This window comes from Leucopleurus acutus (genome assembly GCF_964270905.1).
Source record: "Leucopleurus acutus genome assembly, chromosome: 3".
In the NCBI taxonomy this organism is placed as follows: Eukaryota; Metazoa; Chordata; class Mammalia; order Artiodactyla; family Delphinidae; genus Leucopleurus; species Leucopleurus acutus.
The window spans coordinates 48474156-48498064 of record NC_139145.1 but is presented as its reverse complement, the minus strand read 5'-3'; the positions used below and the strand labels follow the sequence as shown (position 1 = coordinate 48498064).

General features: G+C 37.8%; 1 protein-coding gene across 3 annotated transcripts in view; it reads left to right on the top strand.

Moving 5' to 3' along the window:
* Positions 1-23909, top strand: part of G3BP1 (G3BP stress granule assembly factor 1) — a 42778-nt gene that overhangs the window by 9483 nt on the left and 9386 nt on the right. For 2 of the 3 annotated variants that reach the window (XR_014326066.1, XM_082835217.1), the window contains exons 2-12: positions 5511-5623; positions 7641-7722; positions 8194-8367; positions 11178-11268; positions 12208-12301; positions 13496-13697; positions 15295-15396; positions 15841-15952; positions 16171-16299; positions 16685-16794; positions 20873-20984. Coding sequence is in view for 2 of the 3 variants with exons in the window: in XM_082835217.1 (XP_082691343.1) it covers positions 5529-5623; positions 7641-7722; positions 8194-8367; positions 11178-11268; positions 12208-12301; positions 13496-13697; positions 15295-15396; positions 15841-15952; positions 16171-16299; positions 16685-16794; positions 20873-20984 (1303 nt within the window). In the remaining variant the exon portion in view is untranslated. Of the gene's footprint in view, positions 1-5510; positions 5624-7640; positions 7723-8193; positions 8368-11177; positions 11269-12207; positions 12302-13495; positions 13698-15294; positions 15397-15840; positions 15953-16170; positions 16300-16684; positions 16795-20872; positions 21982-23909 lie in introns of those variants that run through there. The other variant, XM_082835216.1, reaches the window with a different exon arrangement.

Below are 23909 nucleotides of genomic sequence, written 5' to 3'. Positions count from 1 at the left end.
CCAGGGAAGTCCCTTACGGGGATTTTTAAAGATCATTTTGTTTTAAGAGCTAGAATATGTAAGATAACAGGTCATAAATTATTGGATGTTGGTACCCTTTGTTGCGTTTTTCTTTTTCTTTTATTCTGAAAGTAATTCATGTTCATCCCAGGATATTCCAGCAATTCAGAGGTCTATGAATTTTATTCTTTTTAACATGTACATAGTATTCCATTAAAATGTTTTATATATATTATATGGAACAAAATATAATTTTCTGTAACACAGGTAATGAAACGGTGAATACTTTTTAAACCTTATGTTGTATGTATTTACACCTTGTGTTTTTTATATAGTACTTTTTGTATAGTTTATTTCATAATATTAACACCCTCTCTGCCCTGCCCCCCCCAAAAAAAGGAGTGGTCAGTATTCTCAGTTTTTAGGTTGCTAATGTGAGATAAACATTTTGACTCGTATTTTCTTGTAGTTTTTCCTCAGGGGAAATGTTCTTTATGACTCCGATAGATAAAAATTGTTTTAGAAATACTTCAGTTCAGCAAACTTATTTTCCTAGCCTAAGAATAAAATAAATTTTTAGCAGTGTTTAACAGAAAAGTAAGACTTAATGCTTTATTTATGTTTTTTTAAAGAGAGCAGAAATTTTTATATCTAACATAGCATAAACGTACCTAAAATTATTGTAGCTTCGTGATGCATGTTTTAAAAGTTAAGATATTAAGATGTGCACGTCATTTGGTTTGACAGTTTAATTGGGCCAGTTACATTCTGTGGGCACACAGGTGACTCTGTGGCATTCATGAGTAGACCACTGCAGTCATCAAGTCAACCTAGAAGTTCACTAAAAAGTAGTTTTACATTAAGTGCTTGGGCTTCCGTAGTCCAAGGTACTCTAGAAAAATTCTTTTTTTTTTTTTTCTCTGCGGTATGCAGACCTTTCACTATCGTGGCCTCTCCCGCTGCACAGGCTCCGGACGCGCAGGCCCAGCGGCCATGGCCCATGGGCCCAGCCGCGGAGGGTCCGCGGCACGCGGGATCCTCCCGGACCGGGGCATGAACCCGCGCCCCCTGCATCGGCAGGCGGACTCCCAACCACTGTGCCACCAGGGAAGCCCTAGAAAAATTCTTATTCTCTCAGGAGATAATCCTCTTTTTATTTTGCTAGCAAAATAGTTAAATAGTCTTCTGGGTGACAGAAAATGGTGGGATGTAGAAATGTTTTCTTTCACTATAGTTAATGGTTATAATAGTAAAAGTAATAGTAACAGCTAACATTCATTGCTTACTACCAGACACTTAATTCTTGCAGTTATGATTTTAATTTTAAAGATTAAAGAACTGAGGGCACCAGAGAGATTGTTACTAGCTCAGGAGCACAACTAGTGGTAGAATTTTGCCCAGTGAGAATTGATCAGAGAAAATTTGAAGGTTTCCTTTTGTTGCATCTCAAATACTCATTCACTGTTTTAAAATAGAGCACTCAGTTTCAGAGTTCATTTGTTACATATTGCTGGTCTTAGATTTACCAGTTCAGTTAGAACTGGTAAAGTGAAGGTATTGTTTACTATCTTTGCTTCCTTAAGTATTTCTAAGTGGCCAAGTTTTTCTTTACTTCTTGAGGTCAAGAACTGTTCTGTTCTTCCCCTTTCCCTAAACTAGGAATTATTCAGTATTTCTTGAAAAAATTTTTAAGGGGAAGTATAATTTTTAAAATGTATTTTTCTTGTCCCCTTTGTAGAGTACAATTTTGGCATATTATGACATTCAGAATATTACAAACTTGGATATAAAATTAATGGAAAGTAAACTTTAGTGGAAGTGAGTGATTTTCTCCTTCCCCCTGTATTCTTCCTAGGTCCTGTTTCTTTCATCACTGATCTTTCTAGACCACAATGATTTAATTTTATATCATTTTTTAGGAATATTACTTTTGAGTGATTTGTAATATATACCCCAAAAGGTTTATCCTGTAGATCTGAAAGTAGTGTTGCAAGGGAGTGATCTCCGAATTGGAATTACTTGGAACGTTTAATGAACTTACTTTGTCTTGAGAGAGTGGCATGTATCTTTTAGGAAGTCTTCCAGTCTTCACATCAGCATGGGGAAGGGGGAATTGCTGTTGATAATTAAAATAATAAGACTATCTAGTTTGTCTCTTATTTCTAATTTTGGTGCATGCTTCATAGTCCAACCAATAATGTATCCGTTGGCATATGCTGTTACATAAGGAACAGCCAGAATCCATAGTATTATAAATTTGTAAAACCTCTTCTAAAAGGACACAGTGTTTCAGGAGTATTTAATAAATGAGGGAGGATCTCATGTATTTTTAGCATGTATTTTCATTGGTATGCAGAGTTTCTAATTGTCATAGTGGATCAGTAACTGGTAAAACAGCAGCTTTTCTGAGATGCCATTTGATTTTGTTTACTTTCATTATTTTAGATTTGACAGAATTGAGAGTTCTAATGAACGAGGGTGAGATTAAAGACTTTATTCTCAGGAGGGTATGATGTTAGTTTACATATTTCTCATAGCTTCTGTTTTATGTTTGGACCAGAAATAAAGGTGGAGATTTCAGGGTGGTGATTTACCAAATAAAATTTTTCTAATGAGAATTGATTGAGTCTGTTTGTATAGACTAAATCTTTTGGGCTCAAATTGCCAAAATTTTCTGCATTTTCTTTTTTACTGGGAATGATGATCAAATAGACAAGGTTATTCCCAAAACTTCCAGTGTATGGTCTTAGATTACTGAAGAACTTCCCTAAACATTTTGTAGTCACTGGTGCTGTTGGGTGGTTCAGTACTCTTAATTATTCTAAGACATTTTATGATGTCTTCAGGATTTTTTTTAATGTGGAAGCATTTTTATTTAGATTTTTTGAGGCATAATTTACAAACCACAAAATTATAGAATTTAAGGGTTCAGTTTGAAAAGTTTTTTAGTTGTATACAGGTAGCCATCACCCAAATGCGTACAGTCCTCTCACCCCAGCCAGTTCCCCTCCAGTCCTTCCCAGTCTGTTCCCTGTCAGGCAGCTTCTGTTTTTTAAGCATGGTAGCTTAGTTTTCTCTTTGGCCTTTTCTTAATCATTGGAAAAAAAAATGTATCTACGGTCATAATCTGAATTCTGGACAACCTGATAGTTCAGCCTGATAAATGGATGATCAGAAGTCTGTTTTGCTTGTATAAAATTCTAATCTCCACTTGTGTTGAGAATGATGAATGAAAGAAAGCTTTTTATTCCTGAGTGTGTCAGACACTCTTAAGTTTTAGGGCTAGAAAGTTGCATAAGAAATTGTCTCTACTCGTAAGAAACTTTATGACTTCAAAGAAGCTTGTAACCTTCTTTCAAAATGTTATTTTTATCTGACCATGACTTACGTAGAATTCTTGACGCTTTTGGTTATTTTAAGAATCAGTCCTTTTTTTTTTTTAAATATTGAAGCAATATAGTTTCTTTTCACTAAAATGCTATGTGTATTTACACACATGGAATATTATTTTTTCTTTTTTTCTCAATTATTGAGATATAATTGACAGAAAGATTATTTTTAAATACTGCTACCATTTCCCTCGAGCTGATTGGTTGATATTTATTATAGAAGAGCTTAAAGGAGAGACTTGAGCTGGAGTTTCCATCTTAATGGAACCATAGTGTGAATATAAGCCTTGGGAGTGCGCAAGGCTATTTGAGGTAATCCTGGAATAAAGTACCATCTGTTTGGAACATTTTAAAATGCTAATTGAGAACCTAGTTTGCAAAATATTCAGTTATATTAAGCTGTTAAACTAATAAAGAAACTCAGTTAATAATAGGGATTTCTCTGACAAGCTTCAGAAGTATAACAGTTAAAGAAAAAATTCACAAATGAGGTAAAGATCAATTTACTGTATAAATATGTTAACTTTCTTGGCTTTATGGCAATGACCTGAAGTAAAACACTGATGATAATGGTAATCAAACTAAGTTTTTTTTTTTTTTTTTAATTTGAATTATCTAGATAATCTCAAAGGGAAAGGAGAAGTTCCAGATGTGTTCTTAAGTTTTTATTTTTCTTACCTTTGATATATAACCTGGAGGATTTTCATCATTTTTCATGGAAAGATTGGATGTGGGAAGCAATATTTGATAAAATATTATTTAGAAATTTATATTATAATGAGACTACTTGACAGTATCAAAGGATGCAGTTAGGTTGATGTTATTAGTCTAGTTTCTTAGATCCTGGTGAAACAAGTAATAAATGGTCTAGGTATTCAAGAATAATGCAGTCATGCACTAGATGAGGATAATCATCTCTATAGATTGCTTGTACGGGAATTGACCAACCAAACTCGATCCATTTTGCCCATTCTTTAGGAAAACTGAAATACAATTTCTCTCATTTTTCCTTTATACTGTAGTTAATTATACGTACCTCTGTTTGCCTTTATGTTTATAAAGTTCGGGATGATTTTATCTCCTCAAATGAAAACTTGGATTATCTCATGCCAAATATTTTTTTGAAAGGGTTTTTAAAAAGATAATAACTGACAGTAATTGAGAACTTACTGTGTGCCAGGTGCCTTAACACTCCAACATACTTTAAGTCATAATTTTGAGGTGGTAGGGATTATTTTGTTGAGTAAAAACATTATTTGTTACTTTTTGCCTATTTTTTTTCATTTTAGAATTTTTTTTCATTTTTAAAGATAGTAAAAATTTCTCTGATTTAGTTTGACTAAAAATGTGATAGTATGTGTCTATATTGTCAAATACATATTTATCACCCTTGAACCTAATATTGCCATAGTAATATGTTGTAATATTACAAGTGGAACATGCTTAATTGATTTTATTGGCTTGGGAAAGTTACGATAGGATGCATGTTGGCAATATGTACTTTTTTTTTTTTTAAATCAGGGGTGGTATTATTTATTTATTTATTTATTTATGGCTGTGTTGGGTCTTCGTTTCTGTGCGAGGGCTTTCTCTAGTTGTGGCAAGGGGGGGCCACTCTTCATCGCGGTGCGCAGGCCTTTCACTATCGCGACCTCTATTGTTGCGGAGCATAGGCTCCAGACGCGCAGGCTCAGTAATTGTGGCTCACGGGCCCAGTTGCTCTGCAGCATGTGGGATCTTCCCAGACCAGGGCGCGAACCCGCGTCCCCTGCATTGGCAGGCAGACTCCCAACCGCTGCGCCACCAGGGAAGCCCAATATGTACTTTTGAAGTTCTTATATTAAGTTTAATGAAATTGAATATTGGGAATAATGATGAATTAATTCTTCGTAGTGATTTTTTTTCCCCCATAGCATTCATCTGATTACAGTAAATTTGAATATATAAAACCTCACTGGTCTGTGTGGGTTTTGTTTCTTATAGTGTTTATTCCTTTTAAAAACCAAGAATTGCTGAAGTGATCTTGTTGGTCAATGAGTCCATCTTAGCTCTTCTCCCCCGACCCTTTCTCCCCTTGAACTTGATCTTTCAGGTTGAACATATTTGACTTTTTTTTTCCAGGTTGAATTGACCAAAGCAATGGTTATGGAGAAGCCTAGTCCCCTGCTGGTCGGGCGGGAATTTGTGAGACAGTATTACACACTGTTGAACCAGGCCCCAGACATGCTACACAGGTGAGACCTTTCTTTTCCTGAGCATCACGTAATGCTGTGTTTTAGTGTGTGGGTACTTATCCTTAAGATTCTCTTATTCATCATGCACCTTCTAGGGTTACTGCATAAAAGTGCTTTGTAAGTACCAAAAAGTGATGGTTGTTCAAATTATGTAATAGTAGAATATACAAATATTATTTAAAAATTAGTCTAAGTTACCTATACATTATCAGAAAAGTAATGCTTGATAATGTAAACGTATAATAATTGTGCTTTTGATTTTGTTTGCCGTTTTGCTGTTTTTGGTGAATCATGAATTATTTAGTAAGAATGTATTGAAGAAGATGTAAGAGTGTTCCTGTAATGACATACTTTTGTGTTGATATGCTAACGATTTTTCTAGGTAGGTGCAAATTTTTTTATCAAACTGTGTTTTAGCTTTTTTACTTGATAATCTGTGATCATCTTACAAGGGTAGTACATGTATCACAGTAATTTTGTTACCCATGAGGTTTTATTTTCCAGAGGTGTAACATATGTTTTAATCCCCTAATGATGAATATGTAAGTTGCTTCCATTATTTCCTCTTACAAATAGTGCTGCATTATACAAAGCTCTTAAGTTTGTTTATGTAGACTTATTAGAATATTTTTTAGAAATTCTGAAATGTGTATTTGTTGGACCAGAACTATTTTTTCTTCTATATCTTACCAGTTTGCATATTGGATACCACATGATTATTGGGTGAAAGAGAATGTTTTTAAATTCATTTTGAGTCCTTGTTCTGAAAATGGAAAGAATCACTTGTGTTTTGTTTTTTCTTAAGGCTTTATAATTTCCAAAACACTTTTACCTTTTTCTTCTTGATCTTTATAAAAACCTCTTAGTAAGGCATTGTAGGATAGTTAACTTCATTTTACAGATAAAGACACTAAGGGGTTAAAAATTTGTTGGTACTCACACACCTATTAAGTGATAGAACAAGTCCTAAACCTTTCTTTCCTTTCCCCCTCTTTTGTTGTTCTTTTTGTCAATTGTATTCTGTGCCTTTAGAAGTTAGACACATTTGGAATTTAAAGTGGAGCAGGAGTTGAAACAAACTAACCAAATACATTTCTTGTCAGTATTGTTATTTACTGGTTCTAACACATCTGTTTTTCACATTTCATCTCTGAGGTACATTTTAGATACAATGAAAAGTGGATTAGCCAGCAGTGAACTGATTCTGGCTGATGTGCAGCCTTTTAATAACTTTGAAAGTTGAAAGGTACTTTTGAGATCCTTAAGGCCCCAGATCTGTCCCTTTTTTGGAGGAAAAAACAGTCAGTATGTAGAATGACATGTATGGGCTTATTTGTGAAAAATTGTTAATTTGGAGTACAAGTGTCAAGAAATCCTAAAAGTGATTATCCCCAAGTTAGGGTATTTTCTCTGTGTCTGTGTGTGTGTTGGGGTGGGGTGTTGTTGGCGCTTCCCTAATTCAGTATTGTTGTAATGAAAACAAGACAATTTTGAGGATATAGGTGAATTAAAGCTATGAAGATTTAAGTCTGAAGCTCTTAATGCATCAGCAAAAATTGTTAAAACTACTCCTAAAACCCATCTGCCTGAGTTACTGGGTTTTTAATGGGAACTCATCATATGCATTCTCAGATATAAAAGGACTCTCTCTAAGTCGGTAGAGAGTATAGATGTCCTCTTGTATATCAAGACTACCTGTGGTCTCCTTGAGTGAAAACAGGAACTATTATTTTAAGGTGCCTTCCTGACGTGAACTACAAGATCCTTCCCAACATGATCATCCTTTCCTGAGACCTGAAACTTGTGACTCATAAAAATTCCTTGACCAGATTCATTCCCATTCAGCAAATGTTGTGACATGTAGATGATGCATATATTATGATTGCATACAAAGATGAAAAAGAAAATACATTCCTGCCTCCAAGAATGTACTAGTCAGACAGATGGGTTCAAACATGAACAGTAAATACCTGGTCTTAGGATACTTGAAGATGACAAGTATCTTTCTGTTTTACAGATTTTATGGAAAGAACTCTTCTTATGTCCATGGGGGATTGGATTCGAATGGAAAGCCAGCAGATGCGGTCTATGGACAGAAAGTAAGCAAAACAAGCTTCGTGTAGGCTGTTGAGTAGCTAGAAAATAACCCATAGAATTGAGATGGATACATGCTTGATACGTTTGTTGATATTTAAAGATGAAATTTCTCAACTTCTGTTTAGAAATTTAGGTATTCAGTAACTACTTGGTTTATATGATAATCATTGAAAAGCTTATAATGTCACTTTTGTTCATTTTGTATGATATATTCTGAAGTTCTTTTATGTTAGAAGATGATAGGTTTTAGCATGGGGATCATCTATTGTAAACATTTTAGTTATGTTAATTAAGGACAATAATTTTAATAATTAAGGTTAAGGTGTCATTGGGAATATACTATATTAAGACAAATTGCAGTGGGGTCTGTGTAGTTTGTAATTTAAATGTGCACAGGTAAATGCTCTATCTTTGTTGTGTTAGAAAGTTTTTTGTTCTTGGAGATTCTGCATTCTCTTTCTTCGATTCCTTAGGAAATCCATAGGAAAGTGATGTCACAAAATTTCACCAATTGCCACACTAAGATCCGTCATGTCGATGCTCATGCCACCCTGAATGATGGTGTGGTGGTCCAGGTGATGGGCTTGCTCTCTAATAACAACCAGGCTTTGAGGAGATTCATGCAGACCTTTGTCCTTGCTCCTGAGGTATGAAAAAAAAATAACAATGAAAGGTTGTACATGTCTTTTTAAAAACTGTTCATTTTGAAGTTTTAAATATACAGAAAAGTTGAAATAATAGTGCAGAAGTACTCTTTCATATATCTTACCTAGAGCCACATTTGTCCACACATTTATAATTCTTTTTCTATTTACCTATCATTTTTAATTCTAAACTATTTTAAAAGTATATTGGAGGACTTCTCTGGTGACACAGCAGTTAAGAATCCACCTGCCAATGCAGGGGGCACGGGTTCGATCCCTGGTCGGGAAGATCCCACATGCCGCGGAGCAACTAAGCCCGTGCGCCACAACTACTGAGCCTGCACTATAGAGCCCGCGAGCCACAAGTACTGAGCACATGTGCCACAGCTACTGAAGTCCGCACGCCTAGAGCCCATGCTCCGCAACAAGAGAAGCCACCTCAGTGAGAAGCCCGCACACCACCACAAAGAGTAGTCCCCACTCACCGCAACTAGAGAAAGCCTGTGTGCAGCAAACGAAGACCCAGCGCAGCCAAAATTAGATAAATAAATAAAATTAAAAAAAAAAAAGTAAATTGGAGATATTATGCCCAGTCATCCTCCAGTACTTAAGTGAGCATTTCTTTTTTTTTTTTGTGGTGCGCGGGCCTCTCACTGTTGGGGCCTCTCCTGTTGCGGAGCACAGGCTCCGGACGCGCAGGCTCAGCGGCCATGGCTCACAGGCCTAGCCGCTCCGTGGCATGTGGGATCTTCCCGGACCGGGGCACGAACCCATGTCCCCTGCATCAGGCGGACTCTCAACCACTGCGCCACCAGGGAAGCCCGTGAGCACTTATTAAGAATAAGGACTTCTCTTCCATAACCATAGTACAGTTATCAAATTAGAGTATTTGTAATACAATTATCCATCTATAGTCCATATTTAAATTTGGTTATTGTCCCAGTAATACAAAGAATAGTAATTTTTTTTTCCTTGTCCAAGATTCAGTTCAGGATTACACATTGCATATAGCTGTCATGTCTCTTTAGGCTCCTTTAATCAGCTATAATTCATTAATCTTTTGTTTTTCAAGACGCTGACATTTTTAAAGAGGACAATCAAATTACCGTGTAGAATGCATCAGTTTGAATTGTCTGATACTTCCTTATAATTAGTTTTAGGTTATACATGTCTTTCAGTGCCTCACATTAGGTAGCACTTGATGTCATTTAGGCCCATTATTAGTATTACTTAGTTAAGGTGATGGTCACCAGGTTTTGCCACTGTAAAGTTAGTGCTTTTACTTTTCTCATTAGTAAGTAAATTGTGGGTGCTTCTTTGAGACTGTGCGTATACTTTGTTCTTCATCAAAATTTAGACGCTAGTTCTAGCATTCATTGATTCTTGCCAGAATCAATTGCTACTCTGATGGCTACAAATGGTGATCATCTAATTCTTTATTTATTAGTTGGCATTCTACTGTAAAGAACTTTGCCTTTTCTTCTATCTGTCATGGGGTCTTTATTTAATGGATTTAGTTAATTTTTTATTAATTTCCGAAGTGTCCTAGGATCTGCTAAGTGTGAACCCCTTCAAGCGGGTTTCTGTTTTTTTTTGTTTGTTTGTTTTGGGTTTTTTTTTTGCGGCGGGGGGGGCAGTTTGTGGCACAGATGTTTCAGGTTCACCTTGCACTCTCCCTGCTCCAGACACGACCCCAGTTCTGGAGTCAGCTGTTACTTCAAGGAGCCCTGTTTTTTTTTTAGTTATCATGCTTTTCATGAAAAGACTACAGGCTAATGTTGATTAATTGCATTTGTACTGCCTTCTCGACTGGTCCAGAATGAACAGAGTAAGGAATCCTAGCTCTGTGAGCGTGTGGAAGGGGTTCCAAGAGGACCTGCTGACTAAAAGTTTTCTCTAGCATTACTTGTCAGATACTTTTCTGTTGAAGGGTAGTGAATCTAAAATCCCTGTCATTTTACTGTTTGAATATAAAATAACTCAGTTGTCTATTTGAAAAATTACATGAAGTTGCTTTAGTCATGATTTTTAGAGGAAGGCTTAGATTATCTATAGTGTTAAAATTGTTGATGGACTTCTAAATATTCAAGGAATCATGGGATGATTATTAATTATTCTAAATTTAGTTCTTTTTTGCCTTTAAAGATCTTAACATTACCATAGTATAATGGATTGTTACATAAACTGTCTCATTTAATATTCAAAGCTCTAAAGTATGAGTTGGTATCCTTCATTTTGCAGATGAAGAAACAGCCTTAGAAATTGAATGACTAGTAAATGACATAGTTGGATTTCAGTGTAGTTGTGTTTTATACCTAGGGTAGGCAAACCTTTTTAGCTACACGTTTGAGTGCTTGTGTCAATATTCTTGGATAGAGATTTAGCGAATTTTAAAATATCTGTTGCAATTGGTAATATGTATTTATTGTTCAAGAAATGATTTGAAGTCTGGGCTTTGGCATCTTAAATACTTAGAGTTTGTCAGTTTTGGATATTCACCTGGTGATATTTTAAGCACACAGTATGTAATGTAAAGCAGGGATCCTTTCAGCCTTGACCTTATTGGCATTTGGGGCTGGGTGACTGCTTGCTGTGGGGCTGTCCTGTGCGGCGTAGGGTGTCTGGCAGCGTCCCTGCCATCTCCTCAGTAGTTGTCAGCTCTCCTCCCTGACGGGAAACCTGAAATGTCTCCCAAAGTTGCCAAATGTCTCCTGGGGTGGGCAGTATTGCCTTTAGTTGAGAACGATGGTGTAGGGTGATGTGGAATTTTAAAAGTTTGCTGAATAAATGAAAACTTTCTGTTGGCATTGCAGGGCTCTGTTGCAAATAAGTTCTATGTTCATAATGATATCTTCAGATACCAAGATGAGGTCTTTGGTGGCTTTGTCACTGAGCCTCAGGAAGGTAAGTTACTTGTCTAAATTTTTTTGGATGGCATCAGATTGACCTGAAGAGAGTGTAGGTTTCTTGAATGTTTTCATAATTCTCTGTATCTTTCATTAGTAACTTCTGTCAAGGCATAAGAAGGGTTGGAGATTTTAACCTACTTGAGGCTGATAGGTTAGTCTACTTCACTGATACTGGTAGAAGACATCAAACTCCTAAATCAGAAGTAGACAGGTTATTATAGCAACAATAGTAGCATCTTAGCCATAGTTTCCGTAGGACACTGCAGAAGTTTAGATGATACCTGCAGTGCAGTGGGGTGCATTACTAGAGTGGAACCTAAGTTTCAGCAACCAAAACCTTATGATGGGGCAGCAAACATGCCTGCCCCGTTGCTCTGGAGAGAGACGCTGTTTTCCGAGAGTGTTGCTGTATAAATATTCTTAAAAGGTAGTCTGGAACAAAGATTAGCCATTGCCTCAGTTGTAAGATATGCAGAAACACAGCTACCCGTGGAGAATTGTCTCTAAATGCTAAGAGTAATTAGTATTTTAGTGTTTTCTGTATGACTCAGAATTCTAAGTGCTTTGTATTTATTGTATAATACAACAGCCTTACAGATAAGTATTTTAGGAACTGTTGTTCCCTTTTAATAAATTAGGGCACTGAAATGCACGGAGGTCATTTGCCTGATGTCATATAGCTAGTTAGGTGGTAGAACCTTCGTTGGATTACTGGCAATATGACCTCAGACTCCATGCTTGTAACCCAAACATTATGATGACCTTAATTCTGTCCTTAAAGCCTACGTCATGATTTTACCCAATTTTCTTTATCTTTTTATGTATGTGTACTGTTCTTATTTCATTGCCTTTTTTATCATGATGAACATAGTGCAAGTGAATATATTTGTGAGTTAAGTGAGCACAAATATGTTAAATTTCTTGTCTCATTTAGAATCTGAAGAAGAAGTAGAGGAACCTGAAGAAAGACAGCAGACACCTGAGGTGGTACCTGATGATTCTGGAACTTTCTATGATCAAACTGTCAGGTAAGGAAAACTTTGTTCATCTGTCCAGAGCTGCATGAGAATTTGAGTTGTTTAGTCTTTCTGTTTGTTGGAGGGCAGCCATAATGCTGAGAATTATCTCAGAAAATAGTGATAATTTCCCAGAAGAAAGGTTTTGCTTTTGGTATGTAACATAAATATATAACTTGTTTAATATAGATTGCAGTCTGAGGACTACTTAAATAGTATCCATCAGTTGCTTTTCGGTTATCAAGTATTTAATACATCAAGGCATAGCTTTAAGTGCTATTTTTGAGATGCAAGGTGTACAAGGACTTAGACATAAATTGACAAAAATTCAGACATGAGTTAAGTAACAATAAAGAACTTCATTTATTAGCTCAGACAAATGTGTGACTGTATCTTAGGTTTTTTTTAATCTGCAACTGGAACAGAAATATGTTGGATAGCAATATAAATTAGTATTTACTTGTTGCCCTGTGATACCCTTAATGTTAATATTCAGTGCTTAAAGGATACTTTCAAATGTGTCTCAAGGTGTGGTGATGGGACTGACTTTACTCACCTGGGTTGCTGGTTGAAAATGAAGATTTGTTGTCCTACCACAAACTTACCAAATTAGAATTTCCGGTGGGGAGAAGCATCTGCAGTTTGTTAAAGTGACTTATGTGGAAGTTTAAGAACTATTCTGAATCACAACTGATGGGATTTTTTTCCCTCCAAAATTCCTTGTGTGTTTTTGTGAGAAAAAATTTTGATACTAAAAACCACATAACATAAAATTTACCTTCTTAACCGTTTTTAAGTGTACTTTATAGTAGTGTTAAGTATATGCACGTGATTGTGCAGCAGATCTCTAGAAATTTTTATCTTGAAAAAACTGAAACTGTACCTTTCCACCTCCCCATAGCCTATTAGAGTTTTGTGATATGTGATAGGTAAATTGTAATAATTTTGGGATTCTGAGAAACACTGCTCTGGTTCATTTTGATCTGTTTGATGCATTTGCTTAATCAGAATTTAGCAAATCTGACTGCAGTTAAGATTTGCTCACTGAGGGCTTTTCTAAAAAGTTGTCTTGTTTTAATACGCAAATACATAATTCTTAGATCTTTTTGGGGAGGAGAGAGCTATGTTTTTTAGGTTCAGGTCTCTAGGAATTTCTTGCTAAATCAACGGAAGCAGAATGATATTTCTCAAATTTTACCATGAAAGCAATGACTTAGAAGAACATTTAGAAGAACCTGTTGCTGAACCAGAGCCTGATCCTGAACCAGAGCCAGAGCAAGAACCTGTGTCTGAAGTCCAAGAGGAAAAGTCTGAGCCAGTATTGGAAGAAACTGCTCCTGAGGATGCTCAGAAGAGTTCTTCTCCAGCGCCTGCAGACATAGCCCAGACAGTGCAGGAGGACTTGAGAGTATGCAATGCGTCTTCATTTTTATTCCACTTCTATTTTTAAAAATCTCTCTTCTTCTTTATTGTTGCTTGGTTGCCTTTTGTAGGTACATTTTCATATTGGTTGTTTAGGGAAGTTTCTTCCGTATTGAGGCATACCTCAGATAAGAAGTAAGATGCATATTGCTTTCTAAAATCAAAAGTAGTTTTTCCCCTCCTCTAAGGAAACTTGAATACTTTTTAGGCCAGAAATTTCAGGTGCTATTTTATCACTGCATCAACAAACCTTTTTAATATTACATCTTTCAAATTGCAGATTATTGTATGCTTGTTAAATAAGTGATAGTCTATCTTTGAAAAATAGCATGGCACAACAGACTTTTCCTGCCCTTTTCTATGAAATCTAATTGAGGACAACTTTATAGTACAAGTAGAAACAAATTGCTCAAGTATAACTACTTTTCTAATCAGAATACCTGATTTGAAAAGTTTGAAGATTTTCAGTTACTGTCCCTGAGTCACATCAAGATGATAACTGAACTAACAGAACCTTTACAGTTGATGCTCCTTGAAGGAATATGTTTTAGTGCTGTATTTATGGGGCCAGGGTTCTTGTAATGCCGTTTCTCTAACAGTTATTTCAAGTGTCTTTGTGTTAGGCATTGTTCTAGGTATGGGAACTGTCAGTAAAGTAGATAGAGTTCTTGGTCTCTGGAAGCTTCTGGGTGAGTAGGAAAGAGAAATGGTGAAATCACTTTAGCTTGCAGGTGGAAAAGTAGGTTGGCTGGATTGAGAATGGATGACAACTTAGGTGGCTTAATTATAGTAGTTCTGGAGAGAGGTAATGACATCTTGGATTAGGGTCATGGCAGTGGAGCTGGAGAAGAGATTTAAGATGTAAATAATAGGATTTGGTGATTTTGGTATTGATTGATATAACTCAAGAAGATTCTAAAGTTGGTGTAATTGGGTTATAGATTGAGAGAATCATAGGAGGAAGAGCTGGTTTTGGAAGGAGAATTTTCTTTGATTCACAAACTTGAAATTATGTGAAAGTAGCCTCTCATACTTTGCTGATACATGATTAGTCCTAAGGAATTTTAGTACTAAATTTTAAGTAGAGGGGAAAAGGAATCTCAAGTTACTTATAAATTGCATCTTGCCTCTGCAAATGAGATGCGCATGTAATAATACAAGAATTCAAAAGCTAATACCTTTTTTAAAATAAATTTTATTTATTTATTTATTTATTTATTGCTGTGTTGAGTCTTCGTTGTGTGTGGTCTTTCTCTAGTTGCGCCAAGTGGGAGCTACTCTTGGTTGTGGTGCGTGGGCTTCTCATTGCGGTGGCTTCTCTTATTGCGGAGCACGGGCTCTGCGTGCCCAGGCTTCAGTAGGTGTGGCTCGCAGGCTCTAGAGCGCAGGTTCAGTAGTTGTGGCACATGGGCTTAGTTGCTCCGTGGCATGTGGGATCTTCCCGGCCCAGGGCTTGAACCCGTGTACCCTGCATTGGTAGGCGGATTCTTAACCACTGCGCCAACAAGGAAGCCCAAAAGCTAATACCTTTTATATTGTTGTGATAAGTAGTGTAATCAACTGACGTTGGTGTGTTCCCTTAGACATTTTCTTGGGCATCTGTGACCAGTAAGAACCTTCCACCCAGTGGAGCTGTTCCAGTTACTGGGATACCACCTCATGTTGTTAAAGTACCAGCTTCACAGGTGAGTTTCTAATTAAGCTTGCATATTAGGCAAATTTACTTGTATTTTTGTGTAATGTGATTTCACAGAGGTTTAATGAATAAGGCAGAGGAGAAGGGTACAAGGTAATTTTTTTTTATTTTTTAATTTAATTTTTCATACAGCAGGTTCTTATTAGTCATCAGTTTTATACACATCAATGTATACATGTCAATCCCAATCACCCAACTCATCACACCACCAGCCCCCGCCCCTGCCACTTTTTCCCCTTGGTGTCCATACGTTTGTTCTCTACATCTGTGTTACAAGGTGATTTTTAATGTGTTTTTTGTGTGTGTGTGTGTGAGAGAATGAGGGAATTGTCATTTTCTAGTTTAAACCTTATTGTTAGCTAGGATACTTCACAAGAATAAAAGGTAAGCTTGCTTTGTTCTTACACAAAAGTTAACGTTACACATTTTTTAGCCTCGTCCGGAGTCTAAGCCTGAATCTCAGATTCCACCGCAGAGGCCTCAGAGGGATCAAAGGGTGCGAGAACAGCGAATAAATGTTCCTCCCCAGAGGGGACCTAGACCAGGTGAGAGCTCAGAAGGGTGGCTTCTTTAGTCTGAGCCTGTTGAGGGTGAGAGCTTGTTTTGGGAGGGTAGTTGATGTTTGCATGTACTTAGATTTTAAAAAATATGTTGTGGAGTTAATGGAATTGCCTGTATTTAGGGGTAGAGAGAACTGTTGAATGGAACAGTCATGTAAAGGTGTCCTCTTTCTCATTCCTTCCTGCTTTTGTTTCCTCTTCAGTCCGTGAGGCTGGTGAGCAAGGTGATGTTGAACCCCGAAGAATCGTGAGACACCCTGACAGTCACCAACTCTTTATCGGCAACCTGCCTCATGAGGTGGACAAATCAGAGCTTAAAGATTTTTTTCAAAGTAGGTTATTGAGTTTTAAATACTAGATTCATTTAATACAGTGCTATCCAATAGAAACAGATGAGCCACATTTATAATTTTAAGTTTTGTAGTAACATTTTAAAAGGCAAAAAGAACCTGGATAATTTAATTTTAATATTTTATTTAACCCAGTGTATCTAAGACATCATCTTAATATGTACAAACATGAGATACTTTCCATCAGCCTATCCTAAGTCTTTGAAATCCAGTGTGTATGTTGCACGTAGGGCACATCTTATTTTGGAGTAGCCACAATTCACATGCTTTGTAACCATGTGTTACTAGTGGCTTTCATTGGACAGTGCTCGTGTAATACTTAAAGGAAATGTTCTAAGTTATTTGAGAATCTGTGTTCCACTTGCAGATTATGGGAATGTGGTAGAGCTGCGTATTAACAGCGGTGGGAAATTACCCAATTTTGGGTTCGTTGTGTTTGATGATTCTGAGCCTGTTCAGAAGGTGCTTAGCAACAGGGTAAGCAGTTTTTCATCTTGATTTTCTGTATCTTTGGTCTTTTAATGTATTCATCCTTAAAACTGTGTCTTATATGTAAAGCGCAGTTTATTCCAACATGTCTGGGTAATATTTTCCATCATGTTTAACCATTGTTAAAAGAACTGCCTGGGAGTTAGAAAAACAAAACTGCCATCCAAATAATGTACTTTTTGAATATGTGCATGATGGAGAATGAAATAACTATGGTAACCAATGCACTGAGATTTATGCAGTTCCTTTCTTTGGTAGTGGCTTAGTGGCTTCTGGTATAAGTGATGAATTAAATATTATGTTACTTTTAGCTAAGATAACTTAGAATCAGTTTGTTTAGCAGGTATATTTGTAGTCTTCATATATAACTGTTTGGGTATAACTATGAGGAACTTCTTTTGTTCTATAAGTTGTCTGGGTTTGGAGTCACCCTACCTTAAGGCACTTTTATTAACAGTACTCTCTAATAATAGAGGGATTTGTAGAATCAGAATCTTATTTCTGTGTTCTTAAAGAGACCGTTCCTGGGCTTCCCTGGTGGTGCAGTGGTTGAGAGTCTGCCTGCCGATGCAGGGGACACGGGTTCGCGCCCCGGTCTGGGAAGATCCCACATGCCGCGGAGCGGCTAGGCCCGTGAGCCATGGCCGCTGAGCCTGCACGTCCGGAGCCTGTGCTCCACAACGGGAAGGCCACAACAGTGAGAGGCCCATGTACCGCAAAAAAAAAAAAAAACAAGAGCCCTTTCCTTCCCCCATGTCTTTCATTAGCAAAAACCACTTTCTGTAGTAGTAGAGAATAACAAAGGTGTAAATACTGTTAATTTACTGAGATGGGTGTGGGAGTTTTAAGACCTCACTTTTTTTTCGATTGAGGTGAAATTCACATAACAAAATTAACCGTTTTAAAGTTCAAGACTTCCTTGTTGGCGCAGTGGTTAAGAATCTGCCTGCCAATGCAGGGGACATGGGTTTGAGCCCTGGTCTGGGAAGATCCCACACGCCGCAGAGTAACTAAGCCCATGTGCCACAACTACTGAGTCTGCGCTCTAGGGCCCGCGAGCCACAGCCACTGAGCCTGTGCACCACAACTACTGAGGCCTGTGCGCCCTAGAGCCTGCGCGCTGCAGCAACTGAGCCCATGCGCCACAACTACTGAAGCCCGTTTGCTCTAGGGCCCATGTGCCGCAACTACTGAGCCCGCGTGCTGCAACTACTGAAGCCCATGTGCCTAGAGCCTGTGCTCCATAGCAAGAGAACCCACTGGAATGAGAAGCCCGCACACTACAACGAAGAGTAGCCCCTGCTCTGTGCAACTAGCAAAAGCCTGCACACAGCCATGAAGATCCAGCGTGGCCAAAGACAAATTAACAAAACAAAACAAAAAATTTCATTAAAAAATAATGCAGGGCTTCCCTGGTGGTGCAGTGGTTGAGAGTCCGCCTGCCGATGCAGGGGACACGGGTTCGTGCCCCTGTCCGGGAGGATCTCACGTGCCGCAGAGCGGCTGGGCCTGTGAGCCTTGGCTGCTGAGCCTGCGCGTCTGGAGCCTGTGCTCCGCAGCGGGAGAGGCCACAACAGTGAGAGGCCTGCTCCAGCAAAAAAATAATAATAATAATAATACAGTGTGCAACTCATTGGCATTTAATACACATTGTTGTGCAACCATCACCTATCTAGTTGCAAAACATTTTCATCAAAAGTAAGTCCCTTACTCATTGAGCAGTTTTTCCCCATATCCTCTCTCCCCAGCCCCTGGCAACCACTAATCTGCTTTCAGTCTCTGCCATTTAAAACTTACACATTTTATTAACCATGTTAGTTAGAAATGTTGTAGATCATTATTTCCCAGAGGTTCTCCAGAACCTCTGATGCTCTCCAGAATGTTAATGGGTATATTACAAAGTTTAATGTTGTGGTCATAACATTAAGTTAGCCTTAATCTGAAATGTGCATTGTCTATCAAACTGTTGGACCACTACTTTTGTGAAGCATCTCCTGCAAAACCCTGAGAAGTGTGGAGAGAATATGGCTTATGTCACCCAGGACACAGAATACTGAACACAGAGATGTCCAGTAGGCTTTGTTGGTAAATCCACCATTGAGCGTACAATAGATCCAGGGGCCACACTTTTTGGTGCAGCCTTGACTTTGTATTTTCTTAGATGGTATGATACTCCTGTGGGGCCAAACAAGGTCAGGCCGGATAGCTTGCTTCCAGTTAATTATCCAAGATGAGGGCTTTGGTGTTTCATTTAACCCCTGTGGGTAAGGCATGGCATCATTATGCATAGAAATTGTTGAGGTAAATTTCCTCAGAAAGTGGGCTGTATGTCTGCTACCTTTTTTCATTCAGATTGCTTCTATCCTTGTGATACCTCCATAGAGGTATCTTCTATAACTACCTTTTAAAATATCCGCAGTCCTAACCTCTCCTTATCTTTCAGACTTTAAATGATTTTATTTTTCCCATTGTATCTAGAACATTACCAGGAACAGCACTTCACATTTATGTGTGTGATTTATATGCTGTGTATATAAAAAATATATATATATATATAAGTATTTGTAAATTTGTGTTAAAATACTTATAAATGTACAAATATAAGTATATATTTAATCAGAATTTAAAATTCACTTTAGAGTCAGAGCTCAAAAGAGGCTCCCCCGCCCCACCCCCATGCATGTTTCCTTACATGCACTTTCAGATATTCCTGTGAACTCTGGTGACTTCAGATGTAGCTTGCCTTTCCCTCACCTCACTGTATTGGTAGAAGTCTACCATACTCCCTTCAGAATTTTTTTAGACTTTTTTTTGTTTTGGTTTGTTCTTAATTTTTAAATATTTATTTATTTATTTGGTTGCATCAGGTCTTAGTTGCGGCAGGCGGGCTCCTTAGTTGTGGCTTGCTGGCTCCTTAGTTGCAGCAGGCGGGCTCCTTAGTTGTGGCTGTCTGACTCCTTAGCTGTAGCATGCAAACTCTTGGTTGCGGCATGCATGTGGGATCTAGTTCCCTGACCAGGGATCGAACCCGGGTCCCCTGCATTGGGAGCGCAGAGTCTTAACCACTGTGCTACCAGGGAAACCCCCTTCAGTAATTTTTTATGAGTACAGAAATAGCTCATAGAATATGACCGTGGTGTCTGACCATGTTGTGTCGGTTCAGAGCTCATGCTTTCCTGTCAGGATGCCTTGGTTTACATTGCTCTTCTGTCTCTCACTAGCCTTGTGACCTGTGCAGTCTTGTTCCTTAACCTCCCTGGCTCATAGTTTGCTGGTCTCTATAAAATAGGTGTGCTAACAACCTTGAAAGCGTTGTTGTGAAGATTAAATGAGATAATAAAAGTGAAGTATATAGAATACTTCTCTGCGTAGTAAGTACTGTTAGATATTTATTTTAAAAAATATTACAGTAGAAAACCACTGAGTACCAGCAAGGAGCGTAAATTGAGTTCATTAGAATCTTGAGTAACCCTTTGTTTGCTGTACTTCTCTTGGCAAAAAAGAAAGCCCAAGACATAGTGGGAAGTTTCTTTTTTTTCCTGCACTAAGATCTGGTATCTTTATTATCTTCAGTATTTTCCCAAATTCTGTTCAGGCAAATAGCATTTTAAGATTATATTTAGATGAAATTCATGATGTTTTGAGACATATATGTACTTTGCATAAACATGTGCAGCAAAGTCTTTCCACATTAGGTGATGATGGGATTTTATTCTAAGCCTCCCAATCCATGGAGAAGGTGGCAATTTTTATTTATATTCTATTTATATAATTCTGTGGGAATATAAGATGTGCTTTAATAAGTACAAAGAGAGTTACTCTGCTGCACTGTTTAAATTGACTTTTTGACTTTTGAACTAGCTTGCATACCTAACTGCTTTTCCATGTATCTGTTAGTGGGAAAATTATGTGTTCTGAGTTTGAGACAAAAAACTGCGCTGTGAGAACGTAGCTGATTTGTAACCTGCTGGTTCCTTGTTTTGTCTTGGTTTTATAGCTTTGTTTTGTCTTTGGTAGTCAGTAGCCCATAAGCACTCTGTAAGTCTGTTCACCTTGGTTCTTACAGCCCATCATGTTCAGAGGTGAGGTCCGTCTGAATGTGGAAGAAAAGAAGACTCGAGCCGCCCGGGAAGGAGACCGCCGAGATAACCGCCTTCGGGGACCTGGAGGCCCTCGAGGTGGGCTGGGTGGTGGGATGAGAGGCCCACCCCGTGGAGGCATGGTGCAGAAACCAGGATTTGGAGTGGGAAGGGGCATTGCTCCAAGGCAGTGAATTGCTCTTCACCGATCTTCAGGCAGCAGTACAAACCCTAGCTCCCACAGAATGGTGATTTCTTCAGCCAACCTTTTGGTATCTTGGAATCTGATCCTAGTCTATGATAAACTGCTTAAGTTTGTACAATTCTACTTTTTGTGTTACTGGTGTGTGCTCCTTCCCCTCTCACCCCCACCCCTCCACCTTTTAGTCCTTCACTTCCAGTTTTGTGGAATGATATTTTAGGAAAAGTGGATTTTTAAAGAAGAAAAAAAAAAGACTGCGTTTCCTTGCTTTATTTGCATATAGACTGGATTTTTTTTTAACAGTTTCCCCAAAGGAATGTGTCTTGCTTATTACTGACATTTGGTATGTTTCATTCATTGGAATATTTCTTACTTATTTTCTACATGTTTCAAAAGCCTGTGAGAATTACAGGATTTGATAAACATTTTGAAGGCAGGAAGAACCCAAATTGTCTCTTCTTTGAGAGTCATAACTACCTTCTGGTGTGGAAAAATTGCCGTTGGAAAAATTGACAATTTAGATTCTCTCTGGTATGGTTAAAAACTGAATAAAAGGTGTTAGTAGAGTTTTTCTTTGGATACGTGGTTGCAGAACAGTTCCAAAATCTGTTTTTACCATTGAAATTTAAACTGTGAGATAGGTTTTAAATGTCTAGAATGCAACTGATAAGCTTTTCTTGAACTGTTAGATTTTTTTTTTGAAGTAGAGTTTTTTCATGTTTAATTTGTATTTGTTAAAAAAAACCCAAAAAGACCCCAAAAAATTTCAAAAATCTGAATAACACAAAACCAGAGCAAAACTGTTGTGCCTTCTATTTATCTTTGATTCCAGTCTTGGCAATTGTTTAAAAGAAAAATAATAATAAAAAAAATAAACTTAGATTTGTTCTATTAGGTTCAGAGTATGTTGGGAATTATAGAATCCCTCTTTCACCCTGTATGTCTTGTGTTCATTTGTTATGCCTTATTCTGAAATTGAGTCTCAAACTGGAATGCTTTTGAGGTCAGATGCTTCTGTAGAGGTCCTTTGACCTGAGTAGTTCAGCATTTGTATTAAGTTTTATTTCAGTGTCTCTTCAGAATCCTAATCGTGGCCCGTAAGAAAGAATGTGACTTTAATATTGGACTTTGCTGGTGTGCTTGAGTGTGCACTAGTTTTTTTTCTTAAATCATAGCCATATGGTAAATTTTCTATTTTGTTATCCCTTTTATTGGTGGGCATGCAGTGAGTGTTTCTTGGAAATGGCCAATTTTTTTTTTTTTTTCTTTGTGGTACACGGGCCTCTCACTGTTGGGGCCTCTCCCGTTGCGGAGCACAGGCTCCGGACGCGCAGGCTCAGCAGCCATGGCTCACGGGCCCAGCCGCTCCACGGCATGTGGGATCTTCCCGGACCGGGGCATGAACCCGCGTCCCCTGCATCGGCAGGCGGACTCTCAACCACGGTGCCACCAGGGAAGCCCAGAAATGGCCAATTTTTATTAAAATGTTTCTGGAAGAAAATTTAATCTGGCAATATAGACTAATACTCGTTTTGCATAGTATATTACTGTTGAGTGCTCTTAGGGAGATGGGTGAAGGTTTTGTTTACACATTTGTGAAGCAAGCCTTTGCATGATAACTTGTCATTAATTGAAGGGCAATGAGCTTGTCAAGTTTAACTTATTTGTTTTCTTAACAGTATTCATCTTTAGGACTATTGTTTGAGGATAGAATATTAGTAGGAATAGGAATGTTTGTTTTGCTGTTACTGGGAAACTCTAGGTTTGCTGAAGGGTGTAGCCTTAAACTAAAATGAAGTTTGATGTTATCAGTTGACCCTCAGTACCTCAAAATATTTGAAAATTGGCAACATTTCTTTCACATAAAGAAACTTTTATAACTGAGTCACATGGCTGTGTTTTGGGTCACTTTAAATAACTAATTGGTAACCACTTCATTTGGCCCAGGCCGGTGATAATTGGAAGAAATTCAGCTTGTACTTTCGTAGCTTATATTAAGCTTGTGGTAGAAAGAAGAAAATTTAGCCTGAGTTATTTTTGAGAAAAAAATTGAGTTGCAGTAAGTGTTTGGTGATAAATTATAGATAACCTAGAAACCATTTTTCATAAGTGAATACTAAACCGTACATTTCAAAAAGTTCTTCCTCCTTAGAACAGAGCTTTAAGGGCACTAACTAGGTGCAGTGTTTCTCAACTTGGGGCTGTTACTATATCCTAGAGGACATGCAGAAATGTGTGGGATTTTTGGTGGGTTGGGGGTAGAGGGAGATGCATACCCTGCATCTAGGGTTTGCTGGGTGGGGGCCAGTGGTGCCAAGTGCCCTTTGAAAATGAAGCAACCCCATTGAGGACACAGGTAGTCCCTACTCCTATAATTCATGGTGGGTGGAATGGTGGACTAGGGCAACTGCAGTGAAAGTTGTCCTTCCTCTGAAATAGAGCCTCAGAAAAATAAACAAATTAGCAAGTAAATCTCTCTCAGGAATTATAGTAACAACTACTGTAAGTAATAATCTCAGCTTTCCTTTATCTGTACCAATTGTGTGTTTTTTTTTTAATTTGGAGAGGTAGTAGCAATGTACTAGATGCTGCTTGTAATTTATTGCAGGGGATTACTGCATAATTTCAGAAAAGATTGCTTCAATAATTTCAAGTTATCATAATTGGGATATTATGGTGTTTTGATTAGCATTGGACTTTATAAATAGGATTTAGCATCATGGTTAACACTATTAAGTATCCAGCTGTCATCGATTACATTATTGCTGATGGAATAGACATGTCACCCTAGATACACATATATTCACATATTTCACAGTTAA